At 40.7% G+C, this 18806-nt stretch overlaps 1 protein-coding gene and 1 non-coding gene across 2 annotated transcripts in view; both read right to left on the bottom strand.

Moving 5' to 3' along the window:
- Window positions 1-13329, bottom strand: part of METAP1D (methionyl aminopeptidase type 1D, mitochondrial) — an 85809-nt gene extending 72480 nt beyond the window's left edge. Inside the window, exon 1 of the mRNA XM_039239226.1 lies at window positions 13281-13329. Within this exon, the coding sequence (XP_039095157.1) occupies window positions 13281-13320 (40 nt within the window). The 5' untranslated portion in view covers window positions 13321-13329. The remainder of the gene's footprint in view (window positions 1-13280) is intronic.
- Window positions 12237-12343, bottom strand: LOC120236436. The gene has a single exon (XR_005529676.1). It is a non-coding gene; the product is annotated as a U6 spliceosomal RNA (small nuclear RNA).
- Window positions 13330-18806: the final 5477 nt, after the last annotated feature.

The raw sequence follows: 18806 nt of genomic DNA, 5'->3' as shown, positions 1-18806 counted from the left end.
CCTCCCCACTGTATTCAAGAAACAGCCTTAGATTGTCACAATTCATCGACACTTATCCCATTAAACAGAACTCCTATGTCCACTCCCCTGATTCTGAGCTGGCTTGTGATTGCTTCTTGGCTGGAAAACATTTGCCAAAAGGAAAGGGGCATTTCTTGTGCGAGGCATTTTTCACAAGTCCTATCACTTAATTTTTATTTGATTTAGATACCTTTATACCTCCTCCTTTTTTTTTAACAGATGAAGAAAGTGAAATTCAGAAAGGTTAAGTTATTTAAATAAATCTTTCTTTTTTTTTTTTTTTTAAAGAGAGAGAGAGACAGTGTGAGCAGGGGAGGGTCAGAGACAGAGGGAGACACAGAATCCGAAGCAGGCTCCAGGCTCTGAACTAGATGTCACCACAGAGCCTATTCTGGGGCTTGAACCCACAAACCTTGAGATTATGACCTGAGCCAAAGTCGGATGCTCAACCAACTGAGCCACCCAGGCGCCCTTAAATAAATCTTTTTAACATTTATTTGTTTTTGAGAGAAAGAGAGAAAGCATGAGCGGGAGAGGGGCAGAGATAGAGGGAGACACAGAATCCAAAGCAGGATCCAGGCTCTGAGCTGTTAGCACAGACTCTAACACAGGGCTCGAACTCATGAACTGTGAGATCATGACCTGAGCCGAAGTTGGATGTTTAACCAGCTGAGCCACCCAGGTGCCCCAAGTTAAGTTATTTAAAAAAAATTTTTTTTAATGTTTTATTTATTTCTAGGAGAGAGAGAGAGAGAGACAGTGTGAACAGGGGAGGGTCAGAGAGAGAGGGAGTCACAGACTCTGAAACAGGCTCCAGGCTCTGAGCTGGCAGTCAGCACAGAGCCCGACACGGGGCTCGAACCCACGAACTGCGAGATCATGACCTAAGCGAAAGTCGGACGCTTAACCGACTAAGCCACCCAGGCACCCCAAGTTATTTTTTAAATAAACTATTTTTTGAGCAGTTTTAGGTTCATAGCAAAGTCAAGTAGAAAAGTTACTTTTTTTAAATTCATGTGGTAACAAGTTGTAGAGATAAGATCCAAAATCAGATATTTACCCACTTGCCTTTTCATCTTATATACAATCACCCTTTGGATGGATATTAAGAAGCATATTTATTGTAAGCACAAGATCTGACATTTCACTAGATACAAAACTGAGCCTCTTGCTATAATGGGAAGGACTAATACTATGAGACTGGGCTTGCAACAAGATCTGGGGGACATTCAGTCCTTTCTTACCTTATAGTCTTCTGCTCTAACATGAAGTTACAGTAAGAATTCCCTAAATTCATTTTTTATAATGTTGCTTCTATGAATAGCTTCTGGTTTTCTACCTTGAATCATGTAATCCTGCTTCAGGATTATATTTCAACACTGCATGATCCTTTCATACACTTTCATAAAACTAAAGAAATAGATACATAATTAAAAACAAATCCGTATTACTCTGAACAATAATTCATTGGTCACTTTTGGAGGATAAACTTGTTATTTAAAAACTGGTAAATAAAGAGAACAAATCAAACCTCTAACTTTCCTTTCCAGGATGACGTCTACCAGGATGATTAAATACTTGATGAGAAAGTTTCTCTCTGTAGACATTTTCTCTAATAAATCAAGCAGGAAGGATCAAATTAAAATATTGCCATTTTGAAATTCCAAATGAGTTAACGGAGCCAAGTACTGATCATTAGGGGCCACTAACATCACTAAAAGCAACCCACACTGTGGAGTATTTTCGCCCCCAACCCCTCCAAAAAAAGTCTAACCTAAATCAGGTCAGGCCTAAGATCTTAACTGCCAGTTTACAGAGGAACATTTCAATGACCCCTTGGATATACAATCAGCAGAATCCAGAATGTGGAAAGCTCCATATGGCAGACATACTAACCAACTATTTAAACAAATAAATTTCAATTAAAAAAAAAAAAAGAGAGAGACCAAAAGTGGGAAAGTACACCTATAGATTAAACAAAACAAAACCACCTGATTTTCTCTTCCAGGCATGTCAACATACAACTAACTTGTACTAGAATTCCCTCCTGTCTTAACAACTAAATTAACTAGACTAAATATAAAGGAGCTATTTTTTGGCACTTGATACTAAACTATGCAAGGTGGGGAACCTTGAAGGTTCATAAATACACAAAGTGAACCCAGACTGTCCCCAGTGTTCTGCCTGAGGAAACCATTCCAATCGTGGCATTTAGAAGGGAAACCTGAGTCAACCACAGGACCTCACCGTGTAGTTAGGGAGGTAAGCAGCAGAGATCTGGTGGCTGACGCAGCTGGAATCTGTGTGGCCAGTTCTGGAAAAGAGGCACATAGTCTAGCTGACTGTAGCAGCTGCAGGCTAAGTGTGAACAAGGATTCGAGAGGTGGCAGCGCTGAGAAAGGAGGAGTCCCAGGCCGGACAGAGTAGAAAGACCTCACTGAGCTGAAAAGGCTCAGACCTCTTCACTGAGACCTCAGAAAGACCATGCCTTAGGAATAAGAACCATGCATTAGCAGAGCAAGGGTGGACAAATGAAGACCTGGCTCACTGTTTCACAATATTTGATGGTAAATAAATATTCTTTACAATATTTTCCAATATCTTATTGAAATATAGTTACGCTCACTTGTTTAATACTGTCTATGCTGCTTTTGCACTATATTGGCAGAACTGAATAGTTGCGATAGAGACCATCGAGTCCACAAAAGCCTAAGATCTTTACTACCTGCCCTCTAGAGAAAAAGTCTGTTGATCTCTGCACTAGAGTAAGGGCTACCCTCTATCTAGGCCATAGGGCAAAACAAAAAGATTCACTCTGACAAAAAATTAAACCAAGTCTGGCAGAATAAAAAATATTTGCCAGTAATTTAACTCCTGTCAGAACAAAACTCAACATCTTTTAAGAAAACAACATAATCTGTACAAGGTATTATTCATTATGTCACATATACAATTACATATTAGATAACATATAAAGAAGCAGAAAAATGTAACCCACAATCAAGGAAGAAAAAAGGAGACCTCACCTGTGCCCACCGCAAGCCAAGGGTTCTCCACACACCCAGCATCCAGTGAGAGGTGCCACAACCAATACAATGCAGTGGACAAGGGCAAAGTGATGGTGGCCAAGCTCAGACTGGGGCTAATGCTTCCAGCACTGCTCTTACCCACACAGATTTATTCAAATCAAATAATTGCTGTATCACTTTCAAGTAACTCGTCCCAGAATATCTTGGTTGCCCCTAACCCAGGTAATGTTACCATCAAGGCAACTGGTGGTGCTCTGCAGCCATAGTCTTCTTATAATCCCACTCTCCTTTTTATATGTATGCTGTTTAGAGACTCAAGCCAAGAAACACCTATATTACCTGATCTCCTAAACCCAATTCAAATGGCATCAGGATATCCAGTGTGACGAGGAAAAAAACAGGTCTTCATTGAATCTGCCAATTCCACACATTTTATTGACACAGGAAGTATTGAGGATCCCAAATTTGATTGGTGTGAAGAGCAAGTAAACGGTTTGAATAGATGACGAATATCAATATTAAGTCCACTGGCGTTTCACATACAAGATGAAGGGACAACATCCAAGATTAGTTAAGAAAGAGATGATTACTTAAATGTGGCTTAACACGTCTGCACATGTAAAACTCTACTTTGAAAATGAGAATAAATTTTACCTTACCTAGAGGTAAAGGATGGAATGCGGAACAAAGATCCAATTTTCATTTGGTTCATCAATCTTTAAGGCCATAAAACAGGCAATACAAAAAGCTTTCCAAGATTCTATCTATATGTACATTAGAAGAAACTTCTAGGTGTTACTGAAAATCCTCAATGCATTGTTTCAGCAATACTAAGTTCATGCCTATGTATTCTGGGTCAAGTTTTACACTGTTAAGCTATCATCATTCTCTCTGAAAACTGAACTCTTCCTTCTGTGGCTTTGGGTTTGACATTGCATTTGACTTTTTATATAGTAATTAACATGTGGCAGGGCAGTGACGGATTGGAATCTGCCCCAAATCAAAGCATAATGCATAAATTCTGCTTATATACTTGTCACCCATTCCTATTCAAGAAGAGCACCAGATTTAGCTAACCTGATTCCAGAGAATCAGTACATTGACCTCACCTAATTTCAAAATGCTTTTTATTTCTGCATCTGCTGAATACTTTTTACAATGTAAAAACTTACCTGTTTTGAAGGTAAAATTGACAAACACTGAAATTTAAAAAGGCAAATATGTGCAGGAGCCAAAACTGTAACTCCAGTATTTGGGAAGTGAAAACTGTAAACCTAAGCTCAGAAAGACATCTATATACTCCTTCTGTAAATTTTGTAAAAACTCAATCAGAATACCCATATTTAGAACACTTTCTGTTCTCAGTCAGTATTTTTAGAAGGTTAGAACCTGATCCTAAACCTAAAGTGGACTTGACTCTGGCAAGCAAATCTTTTCACAACTGCCCTCAGTGCACAGAATGCTTTTTAAAAGGAGATCCTCCCTAAGGTCTTGTGTGTGCATGGTCCCAAACAGATGCTTCATGCTTCGATATTCCATTATCTAATCTGAACAGTACTCTTGATAAACCAGTCATTTTTCCCCCTCTTCAGGAATCTACACTTCTATCCAACAGATCTCAAGCTACTACATTCCCTTTTGTTTCCTATCTATCTCAATGCTCTATATATTTCAGACTGTATATTGTGCTGGTGTATTTGTGGTTTGATTCAAAGTAACTTCTCATGTTAGAGAATTGATCTGTATTGAACACAAATTGTAAATAAAAAGAAATGGATGAGAGTACAAAAAACCAAGCTGTCAGTTAAACAGAAACAGACCCTGAGATCACCTGGGTGACAAAATGAACAGATAAGGACTTTAAAATGGCTAGTAAAAATATGTACGTTCAAGTACTGATGGAAAAGATGGGCATGACGAGTGAACTGCTGGTAAATCTCAACAGAGAAATGGAAACTATAAGAAAAGTATCAATCAAAAATTCCAGAACTGGTAAGTACAATATATGAAGAACATAAAAGGGCTCCCTGTCTTTTAGAGATACATGATGAAAAATCTACAGATGAAATTATATACCTGAGATGTGTTTCAAAATAATCCAGTTTAGGGGAGAGAGTGGCTACAGATAAAGATAAAACAAGCAAGGCCGTAAGTGGTGATTAGTATAACTAGGTGATGAATAAATGGGAGTTTATTTTACAGCTTGCTCTACTTTTGTGTATGTCTGAACTTCTCCATATTCAAGAGCTAAAAAAGAAAACCTCCACAAGAAAAAGCTGTTTTAATTGTAAAATAAGAGGTTCAGGTGACACTCTGCACAGATATTATTCTCCTCCCTTCTTTGCCAAATTCCCTAAGGTATGTGGCATCCACTCTGAATTTTCAAAGATTTCCAACACTTGGGGAAAGTGGGCATTTTATAAAACTGAATATTTAGAATATTTAGCCATTTTCCCTCTCTGTATGTTATATACTTAGATACACATGAAAATACTGGTGTTTTATTCTACAAAATGGGACTACATTAAACTGTTCTATAACTTGCTTTTTCCAGACAATAGATGTTGTAGACATCATTCCATGTCAACAAATACAGGTCAACATCTTTTTTTTTCTTTCAGTGACTACAAGTATTCTTCATTGAGGGTCTACATGTCCTACACTGTGGACAACATTTTAAAATTTCAATGGGAGACAGGAACTATCCGTGTTATAGAAAGCTGTTTCAAGCAGAAGATAAGCAGAGGAGCCGATACGGCTTTAGGGATGTCTGACTGTAGAGAATTTAGGGCCATGAGTGGATTATTAAGTATGTCTTAATCTATGAGTATACCACAAGCCATATTATAATAGGGTTGAAAGATATTTGTTGGGGTGCCTGGGTGGCTCAGTCAGTTGAGCATCTGACTTCCGCTCAGGTCATGATCTCACGTTTGTGAGTTCGAGCCCCACATCGGAGTCTGTGCTGGCAGCTCAGAGCCTGGAGCCTGATTCAGATTCTGTGTCTCCCCCTCTCTTGGCCCCTCCCATGATTATGCTCTGTCTCTCTCTGTCTCTCAATGATAAATAAACATTAAAATTTAAAAAAAAAAAGAAAGGTATTTGTTAAAAAAAAGAGCATATAGCTAAAATCCATTTCATTCTCTGGCTGTCAACCTGAACAGAGTTTAAGTCACAGGAAACTCCTTATTACAGCATTTTCCAAACTGCACACAGACTGAATCCCAAAACTTAATTCTCACTTGGCTAGGCAAAATTGAAGATACATTTTTCTACAGAAACTATACAAGATAGTAAGAATCTCAGGTCAGTTGACAAAAGTTTAAAGTACTGTGCTAAATTCATGGAGTGCCTAGATGGCTAAGTTAGTTAAGCATCTGATTTCTGCTTAGGTTGTGATCTCATGGTTTGTGAATTTGAGCCCTACATCAGGCTATGCACTGACAGTGTGGAGCCTGCCTGGGATTTTCTCTCTCCCTCTTTTGCTGTCCCTCCCCCACTTGCACTTGCTCTTTCTCAAAATAAATAAATAAACTTAAAAAAAAAATCCTAGGGGCACCTGGGTGGCTCAGTCAGTTAAGCATCCAGCTTCAGCTAAGGTCATGATCTTGCAGTTCCTGAGTTCAAGCCCCACGTCAGGCTTTCTGCTGACAGCTCAGAGCCTGCTTTGGATTCTGTGTTTCCCTCTCTTTCTTCCCCTACCACATTCACACTCTGCCTCTCTCTCTCTCAAAAATAAATAAACATTTAAAAAATTATTTAAAAAGATCTTTAAAAATAAAAAAACATTACTTCCTGGAGGTTAAATTTTTTTGAAAAACCACTATTATAAGAGAAGTCTCAGTGGAAGAATCGATGGCCTTAGAGTCACAAATGAACAGAGGCACTTATAAATATTTTTTACATTTGTTAAGCTAAAACCAAACAATAATAAAATATTAGTAGCATTATATGCATCTTAAATGATAGTAATGAATAATGATATAAATATTCTATTGGATATATTATATAGTATTTGGATAATAAAAATGCTCAGTATATAAAATTCAAACACACCAAGTACAAAAAAGTAAAAATCAGTCTAATCTTACCATCTAGAAATAACAGGAACATTTGTGTGAACATTGTTCTAGATATCACTTTGTGCATATATACACATAAGAAAGCAAAGATACATGCTTTTACATAAGTGGAATACACTGTTCTATACCCTGCCTCTTTTCCTCAACATGTGTCAATGACAGGGCGCCTGTGTGGCTCAGTCAGCTGAGTGTCTGACTGGCTCAGGTCATCATCTTGCGGTTTGTGAGTTCGAGCCCCGCATCTAGCTTGCTGCTGTCAACCTGTCAGTGCAGAGCCTGCTTTAGATCCTCTGTCCCACCTTCTCTCCCCTGCCACTCCCCTGCTAACACGCTCTCTCTTTCAAAAAAATAAACAAAACATTTTAAAAATATGTGTCAATGACTATTTAAATCTACAGTACATTGACATCATCTTTTTTAATAGCCGTTAAATGCAGCAGCATGCATCGATAAACCACAATTTAAGTAGCCATTCTCCTACCAACCGACATTTCAGATCCTGTCCAATATTACCAACACACAATCTTCTTCGGACACCTTTTTGTACTCATCCCATTGTTCTCTAAGGATAAATTCCTAAAAGCAGAATTGTTAGGTAAAAGGTGTGTATCTCTTACATCTGACAGACATCGCCCCATAGCCCTCTGCAAAGGCCAAACTAGTTCACACACCCTCCAGCGTGCCTTACTTAGAGTCTCTGCCAGACTTGCCAAAAGTCTGCCCCCTCTCCTCTCACAGCTTCAGCTCCTTCCACATGGCTTGTGGAAGGACAGCAGGATAGTGCTTAGGTGCAAGGGTTTATTTCCCTCAGCGTCCTTCACCTCTCCCATGGCTATACTGCTTAAATTTCAAGCATTTCTCTTTTAGATTTTTTCCCTTCCCCCATTTCAGCTTCTTGTTTTCTAATTATAAGTCTGGTTCACAATTCAAATTACCTGGAGTGGAAATTCTCACAGTTGTCAAAAAGATATGAAAAAGTAAAATTGCCTTAAATTATTCTTGGAAATGGATGAAATATAAAAAAGAAAGAGAGGAAGGAAGGAAGGAAGGAAGGAAGGAAGGAAGGAAGGAAGGAAGGAAATAAATCACTACCTAGGCAGGCCTGTTATGTGAAGAAAACTGATGTTTTGAGATAATTATTCTTTAGTGCACAAATATTTCTATAGGAAGTTGCATTCTGAAAGAGTTTTCATTCAGTTATGAAACGGAGCACTTACTATGTGCAGACACTGTGCTCTAGGCTTTGGGGAGATAGATGAAGAAGGTAAGACAGGCCTGTAAGAAGCTTCCATTCTAAATAAGAAAGAATGAAATCTGGCCATTTGTACCAACATGGATGGAACTCGAGGGTGTTATGCTAAGTGAAATAACTCAGGCAGAGAAGGACAAATACCATATGTTTGCATTCACATGTGGAACAGGAGAAACTTAAAAGCAGACCATAGGGGAGGGGAAGGGGGAAAATAGTTAAGGAGAGGGAGGGAGGCAAACCATAAGAGACTCTTAAATACAGAGAACAAACTGAGGGCTGATGGGAGTGGGGGAGAGAGGAAGGGGGGGTGATGGGCATGGAGGAGGGCACTTCTTGGGATGAGCACTGGGTGTTATAGGGAAACAAACCTGACAATAAACTATAACTTAAAAAAAAAGCCTAAACTACTCCTCTTTTGAAAGTAGTAGTAGCAGCAGCAGTAGTAGTAGTAGTAGTAGTAGTAGTAGTAGTAGTAGTAGAAGCAGCAGCAGCAGCAGCAGCAGCAGCAGCAGCTCCCATTCTAGCAGGGAGATATAGGTGTCAGCTAATGTTTTTTAGAGAAGAGTACATGCTTTGATGCTAGGTGACAAGTGTTATGGTAAAGGCATGCCCCAAGTGCTATACAAGCAGAGTGGGTTAGTTTGGCTGGGCAGAAGCAAAGAAAGCTCAAAGGAGAGATGGCACTTCTGTGTGGCCTTGAAGGATGAATGGTTGTCAGCTGAAAAAGGACAATGCAGGAGCACAAAAAGGCACACAGTGGTAAACCTTAGCAGGTACATGAGGACAGGGAACTGACAGGAGGGGAGGCTGAAAAGATAAAGTGAGGCCAGACTGTGATGGAGCTGGCTTTGCATGCTATGGGATGCAGACTTTATGTCAGAATGAAGAGTTCCCAGAAGTTTTTCAGCAGGGAAGCATCCTAATCAGATCAGAATTTTAGAGAAATAACTGTGGCTGTGGGGAAGAGGATGGACTGAGGTAGAGACCAATTATAAAGGCCCTGCCTAGCCAAAGAATGGTAAAGACTTGTAGTGAGACCATACAGAAAACTGGAGGGATCCAAGAAGGGACTTACTGGGATAAGAGTACACTTATCATGATGAGCACTGAGTAATGTATAGAATTGTTGAATCACTTTATGGTATACCTGAAACTAACAAACTACTGTATGTTAACTATACCTGAATTAAAATAAATTAAGTAAAGAGGCACCTGGATGGCTCAGTCAAAGGTCTGACTCTTGATCTCGGCTCAGGTCATGATCTCACAGTTTGTGAGTTTGAGTCCCATGTCGGGCTCTGCACTGATGGCATAGAGCCTGCTTGAGAGTCTCTATCTGACTCTCCCCTGTTAGTGTTCTATAAATGAATGAATGAGTGAATGAATGAATGAATGAAATGGGAGTTACTGACTCACTAGACAGAGAAATGAAAAGAAATGGTGGGAACCAGGAGAACTCAAATGCTGAGATACTGACTGGATGGTAATACCATTAATGGGGATAGAGTCTATACAGGCACAGGAGAAGAAGACGTGGAGACAAATATTCATTTCCATGTTGGACCTGTTGAGTTTAAGGGGACTATGAGACATCTAGGAAAAGATGCCCAAGAGAGAGCTGGCATTGAGGCCTGGTGCCCAGTTCCAGCAGATACTCTGTTCATTTTTAAAAATCATCTAGATTTGACAGTCATTGAGGTAGATAAATTTGTTTGGTGACAACAGAGAGAGAAAGCAGGGATAAGGCATTAGGACAGAATCCTGTGGAGCAATAATATTTAGAAACCTAACAATAGACAGAGCCTAGTGAAAGTCTGGGAAAATCAGAGAGATAGAAGATAATCCAGGAGAGACTGGCTCATAAAAGTGATCAAAGTGTAAAGGAGAAAGTATGCCCCATTTACTTGCCTTCCCCATTCCTTCCCATACAAAGGGTATTACAGAGTGGCTTCAGGAGCTGAAATGAGGATTCTAGTAGGTGGGGACTGGCAGTGAGAGACTAAGCAAGGAAGAGTTCCTGGTGTCTGGAGGTAGGGATTATGTACTGTGATCTGGGATTTCCTGCCAGTGCTAATACCAGGGAATACTTTCATCCTTAAAAGGCTCTTGTTACCTTATCTCTTGGTTCCAAGAGACTGATCTGTCCTTTCTCCTTTCCAATGTCACTACTCATAGTTTCTACCCATCGCTTAACCCATGATGGGAGAGAACAAGTCTTAATAGCCTCTCAATTCAGCAAGTTTAATGAGAATAATTTTGACCCAGTTACTTGCTTGTTAAAATAGACAGATAAGACATAGTTCCTGCTGAACAAGAATTAACAATCTAGTTAGGAGTGGGAATGCTGAGAGGAGGTTTACAGTGAGCTGGAGAGTCGTCAGAAGAACCTCATGTCCTTCTTAAGAGGTTAAAAACATGTCTTCTTCCTATTTTCCAGGAGGGAAAGATGCACATAGATGCTAATGATAAACCCTGACACAGAAAGACTTAGAGTGAATTGATTTACAACAATTTAAGTGTGTGAAAAGGAGGACAAGAGAGGAGAGAAGCCTCCTTGAATTTACCCTTCGTTTTCCACCCTGGGGGATGGGGAGCAGGTGGTTTGTACCAGGTTGTCTGTACAGGTTGTACCTGTCTGTAATTTAAAACTAATTATGGATAGTCCATAAAGGGGACTTTTCCCAGTCACTAAATCTTTTCCTGATGACACATTTTCTCTCTGTGTTCTAATCAGAAGATCCTTCTTTTAGTTGTTGCAGCACTATGGCATAGAGTGGGATGGGTTATAGGAACCCAGGTTTGACCTGGTTTCCCTAGAGCATCTTTTCCCAAGATTGTCTGAACCACCATTTGTCAAAATAAGTGTATAAGTGTTTGTCTAAGTGAAAAAAAAAGAGATTAATGTTTTTTCTGTAATCTGCATGGATTACATACATATATACACACACACATACATATGTGTGTATATATAATAAACATGTTTGTGTGTTTTGGTTTCTACTCCACCTTGACTATGTCCCCAGAGCCTCTTCACCATTACCTGCAGCAAACAAAAAAGTCTAAGCACCATTATTTCTTGTCAAAAGAGGAAACAGAAAAATAACTTGATTAGTAAACACAGCTTGGCCTGGAGCCCAGATCTTAAGAGATGTAAATTGGGCCTCTTTTCACAAGGCTGCACTCTCAGGTTGACTTCCACTCTTCCATCCAACTAGTCCAAAATACTGCTTACATCACCTTCTTCGTACACATCTCTCACTTCAAATCTTCCTGTGGCTCCTTACTCATCTCCACTAACACTGCAATGCTGAGGTGTATCTGCCAACCAACCTCCTTCCTCTCTAAAAACATCTTCCTCTTACTTTTCACACACTCAGCATACTTTTCGTCTCATCTGAATGTTGTATGCTGATTTGTATGGGGAAACCATGCTATGCAGGGCAGAGGAATGAGCTTTAAAAAAAAAATGGTCATGTTCAAACCCCATTTTGCCTCTCACAATCTGTGTGACCTTAGTCACTGCTTCAGTTTTCTCATCTGCAAACAGGGAGTAATGCCTAACCCATTGGGTTCATTTTTTTTCCCACAGTACAGTTTCTCTTTACTTATTTAAAAAATTTTTTATTTTAAGGGTACCCGGGTGGCTCAATCAGTTAAGCCTCCAACTTCAGCTCAGGTCATGATCTCATAGTTCCTGAATTCCAGGCCCACGTTGGGCTCTGTGCTGACAGCTCAGAGCCTGGAGCCTGTTTCAGATTCTGTGTCTCCCTCCTTCTCTGCCCCTCCCCCGCTCACTCTCTGTCTCTCTCTCTCAAAAATAAACAAATATTAATTTTTAAAATTTTAATTCCAAAAAATATGGAACATTTTAAGAATTTGCATATCATCCTTGCCCAGGGGCCATGCTAATCTGCCCTGTATCATTCCAATTTTTGTATACGTGCTGCCAAAGTGGGCACTAGCTCACTAGTTCATTAGGTTTTAAAAGGTATCTAGCAGTGGTGCCCTGGTAGCTCAGTCTGTTAAGCTTAGGACTTCAGGTCAAGAGCTCAGCTTCGTGGGAGGAGCCCACTACGGATCCTGTCTCTCTCTCTGCCCCTCCCCCTGCTTCTCTCTCAAAATAAACATTAAAAAAAAAAAGGTAGCTAGCATATGTAAGGTGCTGACACAGTATTATGTATTTAAAAAGCACTTAATACATGGTAGCTGTTTCCTGTGAAAATAACGTTTACCTCACAGGAGCTGACACCTAAGCTCCCTCAAAATATGTTAGCTCCCCTCTTTCCCAATCCTTGAAACAACTTCCTAGTTCTTTCTAACCAAGATTCAGAAACTAGTTCAAATCCAACAAGGATTTCCCTAATTTACCTTCAAAACTATATGCACGTTTACTAAAACCTCACCACTCACACAAGGATACCACCTACTAAGACAATTTCTCCTCTTCTTAACTTTAAGTCCTGTAAAAGAATAATCACAATTTGCAACTTTCCCGAAAGACGTGTTGTGTCATGTCAACAGAAACAACAAACACCAACTGTTTTCTCTCCGGCAACTGAGTATCCAGGCACATTTTAGAGTTACCATAGGTTCATCGCGAATCATACAACTGACGTGGGGGAAAACTTAAGACAATGTCTCAGAAATCTCAAGGAGTGACAGCGAATAGGTGCCAGGCAGTGACGGAGTCTAGGCAAGCGACGAGGGAACAAACGTGTCTATCTGTCCCTGCGGCTTGTCCATGTGTCAGCCCGTGTGCCTGGCGTTTCGGTAGAACTGAAAGTACATTAGTGTGCGTCGAGATGTCTGAACGCGGGTGTGTAACCCTTTGAGCCCCAGTGCTTAGCGAATGAGCTACCGTGCAATCCCCCGCGGGGCCGTCCTCCAGGTGCTTACCTCTGCGGACGAGCAGGTGGACGCCGCTGGGCGCCGCCATGTTAGTGCCGGTCACGTGGTCGCGGAGAGCCTCCCTAGCCGCCCCGCCCCGCCCGCCGGAGCTGTCCAGTCGCAGCCCTGCCGAAGACTGGAGGCGCCGGGGCCGCCCCGGCGGGAGCGCGCGTGCGCGCGGGGGGCTGACTGCGGGAGCCCGGGCAGAAAGCGGCTCCCGCACTGGGGCCGGCAGGGGAACCCGCGGCCCGCCGAGTCCGCTCCGGCCGCGAGAGGCGGGCTCCAGCCACGGTTCGCGCGCTCGCTCAGAGCCCCCGCGCCCAGGTGGGATGGAAGAAGCTTGTCAGGTAAGTGTGGCATCCAATATTTGTAGCATCAACCTTTTGGTGCATGGACAGTGAAGTTGGGAGGAAAAACATAAAGCACAGTCTAGCGTTCAACATAGCACTTTGCATCGTGGGCCACTCTGTTGCAATTTCCCTGGATTGAGTTGAAAGGTAAAATTTGGTTCAAAGTCACCAGTTGCCCGTTTGCTGTCCCAGAATGTACATTACTCAGCAGAGACTCCAGACAAGACAGGAATCTGTGCAGCTGCAAAATCAATTCTGGATACCCCAGTGGGTATGTTCGGGGGACTTCTCTTTCCCCAAGGACACTTCCCGCTCAGCGGTATTAACTGGAGTCTTAATCCTAAATTTGACTTTTAAGAATGAGAGGATGACGTCTGCCGGTGGTGCTGCCAAAAGATGAAGCCTACAGAAGGCCAACTGTGATACAAGTGAGGGTGCTGATGTATCCCTAGTGGTGATGGTGCCTTTTTTTTTTTTTTTAAACCAAATCCTCTTTTCCTCTTATCTGCATTTTGGGGCAAATTTCCATCCTGTTGTAGACCAGATATTATTGATCTTTGTAGCCTGGTACCCAGCAAAGAACCAGAAGCAATTAAACTCTCTATGGAACCAGTCAAACCAAGAATTTAACAGTTTCCCAGACTTTTAATGCAGCAAAGATCGATAAGGATTCTTGGTGAATGTGTTCACGTGATGTTGAATTTTTAAGAATTTAAGTACACACCTGGTGAAACATCCAGACAATTCAGAAATGAATAAAGGAAAAAGCTTGAGTCCTCTTCCTAACCCTCTTTGCACACCACGGTCCCACTCTCCAGTCAACCACTGAGTGCATCATTCCATGCCTTTTTACAAACAAATAAGTGTAAAATATTTTAAATGGACTCACATATTTACCATTAGGACTTGCCTTTTGCCCTCATTGCAAACATCAAATCTCAAACATGTCATTCAAACTCATTCTTTTTAAATGACTACATAGTTTTGATATTTTTACTTTCAAAGACAATGAATTTTGGCAGTTCATTGGAGGACACATGTTATACTTAGAGACCCAGTTTCAGATGCTTTTGGGTCACCTTAAAAGATAAAGAGAGGGGCACCTGAGTGGCTCAGTCAGTTAAACCTCTGACTTTGGCTCAGGTCTTGATCTCGTGGTTTGTGAGTTCAAGCCCTGTGTCGGGCTCTGTGCTGACAGCTCAGAGCCTGGAGCCTGCTTTGGATTCTGTGTCTGCCTCTCTCTCTGCCCCTTTCCTGCTAGTACTCTGTCTCACCTTGTCAAAAATAAATAATAAAACATTAAAAGAAAGATAAAGATAAATAATATTTTCCACTGAGGTAAGTTAAGATGTAGAAAGATGAGAATGAAAAGTACTCCCACAGGTTACTTCAAGCTCCACCTTTCTCGAACTCAGATCAGTTCCAAGGAGAGGGTTTTTGAATATGGTAAATCTATTGTGTTCCCCTGCAACTAGATAGAAAAGGAAAATGAAATACTGTGAGGACTTAGCACCACCATAGTGCAGTCCAGTGAGGAAATACTCAGTAAGTTCACCATAGAAGGTATGTATGTAGGATGAGCTAGAAATGAGGCAGATATGAACCTCTTGGTCAGTGGATTTGACTTCTCTCAGACCATATCGCACTGACATTAGGAAGGATTAAAAGTTGCCAATATGTGTCCTCCAAAATCATCAATTTATGAGATAAATGCATACTGACCAACAAGATAAAAGGCTAGACCACTGACATCTGAAATCCCTTGCAATTGCAACATTCTGTGGTCCTGGGCATTCAGGGCATTAGAATGCTTTCATTCAGATGAGTACCCACTACTGACTCACTTCTCTACTCCATTTCTGTCCATCTTCCCACCTATGAAATGAAGGTTAATTACATTGTGGTATTTACTGGTTTGAACTCCCACCAATATTCAGATTTCGTACTTGGGATTCTTTATTTTTTTATTAAAATTTTATTTATTTATTTTCTTAATAATTCTTTGTCAAGTTGGTTTCCATATAACACCCAGTGCTCATCCCAACAAGTGGCCTCCTCCATGCCCATCACCCCTCTTCCCCTCTCTCCCACCCCCATCTGCCCTCAGTTTGTTCTCAGCATTCAAGACTCTTTCATGATTTGCCTCCCTCCCTCTCCCCAACTATTTTTCCCCTTCTTCTCCCTCATGGTCCTCTGTTAAGTTCCTCCTAATCCTCCTATACGTGCAAACATATGGTATCTGTCCTTCTCTGCCTGACTGATTTTGCTCAGCATAACACCCTCAAGGTCCATCCATGTTGCTACACATGGCCAGATTTCATTCTTTCTCATTGCCATATAGTATTCCATCATATAGATAAACCATATCTTCTTGGTCCATTCATCAGTTGATGGACCCTTAGGCTCTTTCCATGTTTTGGCTGTTGTTGAGAGTGCTGCTATGAACATTGGGATTCTTGAATAAAAAGTTGAGTACTTAGTTTTTCAAAACCAGGGTTCAAGAAATAAAGGATAACTTCTGGGATGCCTGGGTGGTTCAGTAGGGTGAGTGTCTGTCTTCAGCTCAGGTCATGATCTCGTGGCTTGTGAGTTTGAAACCCGTGTTGGGCTCTGTGCTGAAGCTCAGAGCCTGGAGCCCGCTTCGGATTCCATGTCTCCCTCTCTCTCTCAAAAATAATAAACATTAAAAAAAAAAGAAATAAAGGATAAATACTTAATACCTTCAGTTTCTGTGTCCAAAAATTCATTCTTCAATATTAAAATATTTTAATTGTGATTAACTACTGTTTTATAGGTCTTTTATCTTGGTTTTTACTTTTTACCCAAGTCCATGTCTTATTAGCATCTTTTAAAATCTTTTTATCTTCTTTTATAAAAGAAATAATTCAAAAATAAATTCTTATATTCCTATTTTTGAAGTCAGTTTTTCATTCTTTTACTTAATGATATTTATTATAGACTTATACCATATCCCTTTTCAAAAGTTGTATATAGTTTGTGATAAAAATTTAAATTATATTGGTTTCTGTAATGTATGTATTGAATTTGTAATTCAAATTCATGTTTTAAAAATGTTCTAGGGGATTATGCAACATGAATTAAATCTCTTTAAAAATAAATTTTGCTTGGGCACCTGGGTGGCTCAGTCCATTAAGCATCTGACTTTGGCTTAGGTCATGATCTCACGGTGTGGGAGTTCAATTCCCCCTTCAGGCGAGCAAGAGCCCAGCTTGGGGTGAGCCTTGCTTCTCTCTCTCTCTCTCTCTCTCCCCTCCACCGCCCTTCTTGGGATTCTCTCTCTCTCTCTGCCCCTCACTCACTGGCACCCTCCCTAAAAAAAAATAAAAGGAAATAAAATAAATGTTGCATTGTACAACATCATCCTGTAACTTGTTTTGGAGGTTCATATTTTTAATGCTTATAGGATTACCTATAATGCAAGATACTTAAAAACAGACTATAAAGTAAGGACTAAGATGTTTACATTATCTATAGAAGAATATAGGAACATATTGTAAAACTAACTGAAATAACGCAATATTTCCTACTGGGCACAAAGCTGATTCTATGTCCTGCCGAGGGAAACTGGTGCCCTGTGACCCGCACAGCGTCAGCAGGACTGTCACTGAGACTCAGATGGCTTCATTTGCTCTTCCTGACCTTGCTTCTCAGTTTTGCCATCTGAATTAGAAACCTTTGTCTTTTTATTTCAGTATCAAATTTTCTTACCATTTTACTCCATGGCTTGAGAAGAATAATTCCAATCTTCCCCTGTGACTTATCTCATTTTAGTATGAGGAAATACTTTTATTTATTTATATTCTTTAAGTCAAATGAACATTCTTTCCAGGAACGAGGAGTCCTGCATAAACCTGTCTGCACATATAACAGGGACCTGTCTCAGCAGTTCGTTGGACCACTGTAAAGTTAGGGTCCAGCTTCAAATGATGATATGTGCAGACAGAACATTTCTAAGGCACTCTCTTAACCAACTTGCTGGTAGAATGTCATTTCCTATAGCAATCATTTGAGACAACAGTGGATATGTTACTGAGTAATCCAGGGGATCCTTAGAGGAAATGTGTAGATGCTCCATGTTTTTTTGAGGAAAAGTAATGCCATTTCCAAGGCAGTTGTGAAAAGCTAAGAGGATTTCTCCTTGCTGCGTGTGCCCTGGTTTGATCGATAGCAGTGCTAAGAAGGAGCCAGGGGGCAAGGGGGCTTTACTTGTACATGACTCCTCTGTCCCTCTCATTTTTGTGTTGTCCAACGACATTTTCTCAGTCAGATAAATCCTGTGTAAATGAGACTTGAAGTCTCACCCCCTTGTCTACCTGAGCTCCTCCATACACTGAAATTCAGAAAATTTCAGGAATTTATACGCATTTATAGGCCTGATCCAGGTGGAGTCAGCAAATAGCTTGCTACCCCTTCCTGAAGGTAAGCAGAGTAAAATGGGTTCAGACGGAGCTAACTTAGCTGTAGGGTAAGACCAAAACATTGTCCCAAGGGAGTTGTTGCTTTCAGGCCCTGTCTGGCCAGTATTAAATTGGTTCAACCTCTTGACTTGAAAGATATTATAGGAGATCATAAGCAGAAATGATGCCAAATAGCCTAATAGCCTCTTCATTGCTGGAGCATAGAATGGGTAGCAAGAGCCAAGGGAAGGAGGGTATACAAAGGCTATAGGGAAGAGGGTGAGGGTGGCCTGAGACCTCACACACTGATGCCTCCAAGTTTTCTGATAATACTTGTTTTGGTCAGATTTGCCTTTGGAACTGTGCAGGTTTAAGAAAAAGGGCTTCCCTGACCTCATCTCTTGGAATTGGCTCTGAGGGGAAGTTGGGTTAAAACAGAAGTGTGCATTTGCCCCCATGAAATCGAAATGAAGATGTGTACCATTAGCGGCTACCATCTATACTCTGTTAGTAATCCCTGGAAAAGCAGTTCCTGCTTAGACACTTCTGGAGAATGAAGAGTTCCATTCAAAGTAAGGAAGAAAGGCAAAAAAGTTTGCAAGAGGATTTAGCAATCAAACAGCCAATGAAGAAATACTTAAATGCCTACTCTAGTCTCCAAAGAGATATGATACTATTTTTGTTCTTAAGAAACTAATTGGAGGGACATCTGGCTGGGTCAGTTGGTAGAGCGTGCAATTTTCAATCTTGGGGTTGTGAGCTTGAGC

Source organism: Hyaena hyaena, unplaced genomic scaffold (assembly GCF_003009895.1).
Source record: "Hyaena hyaena isolate Hyena2069 unplaced genomic scaffold, ASM300989v1 scaffold_154, whole genome shotgun sequence".
NCBI classification, from domain to species: Eukaryota; Metazoa; Chordata; class Mammalia; order Carnivora; family Hyaenidae; genus Hyaena; species Hyaena hyaena.
The sequence above is the reverse complement of the archived record's forward strand: the minus strand, read 5'-3'. Positions and strand labels throughout refer to the sequence as shown.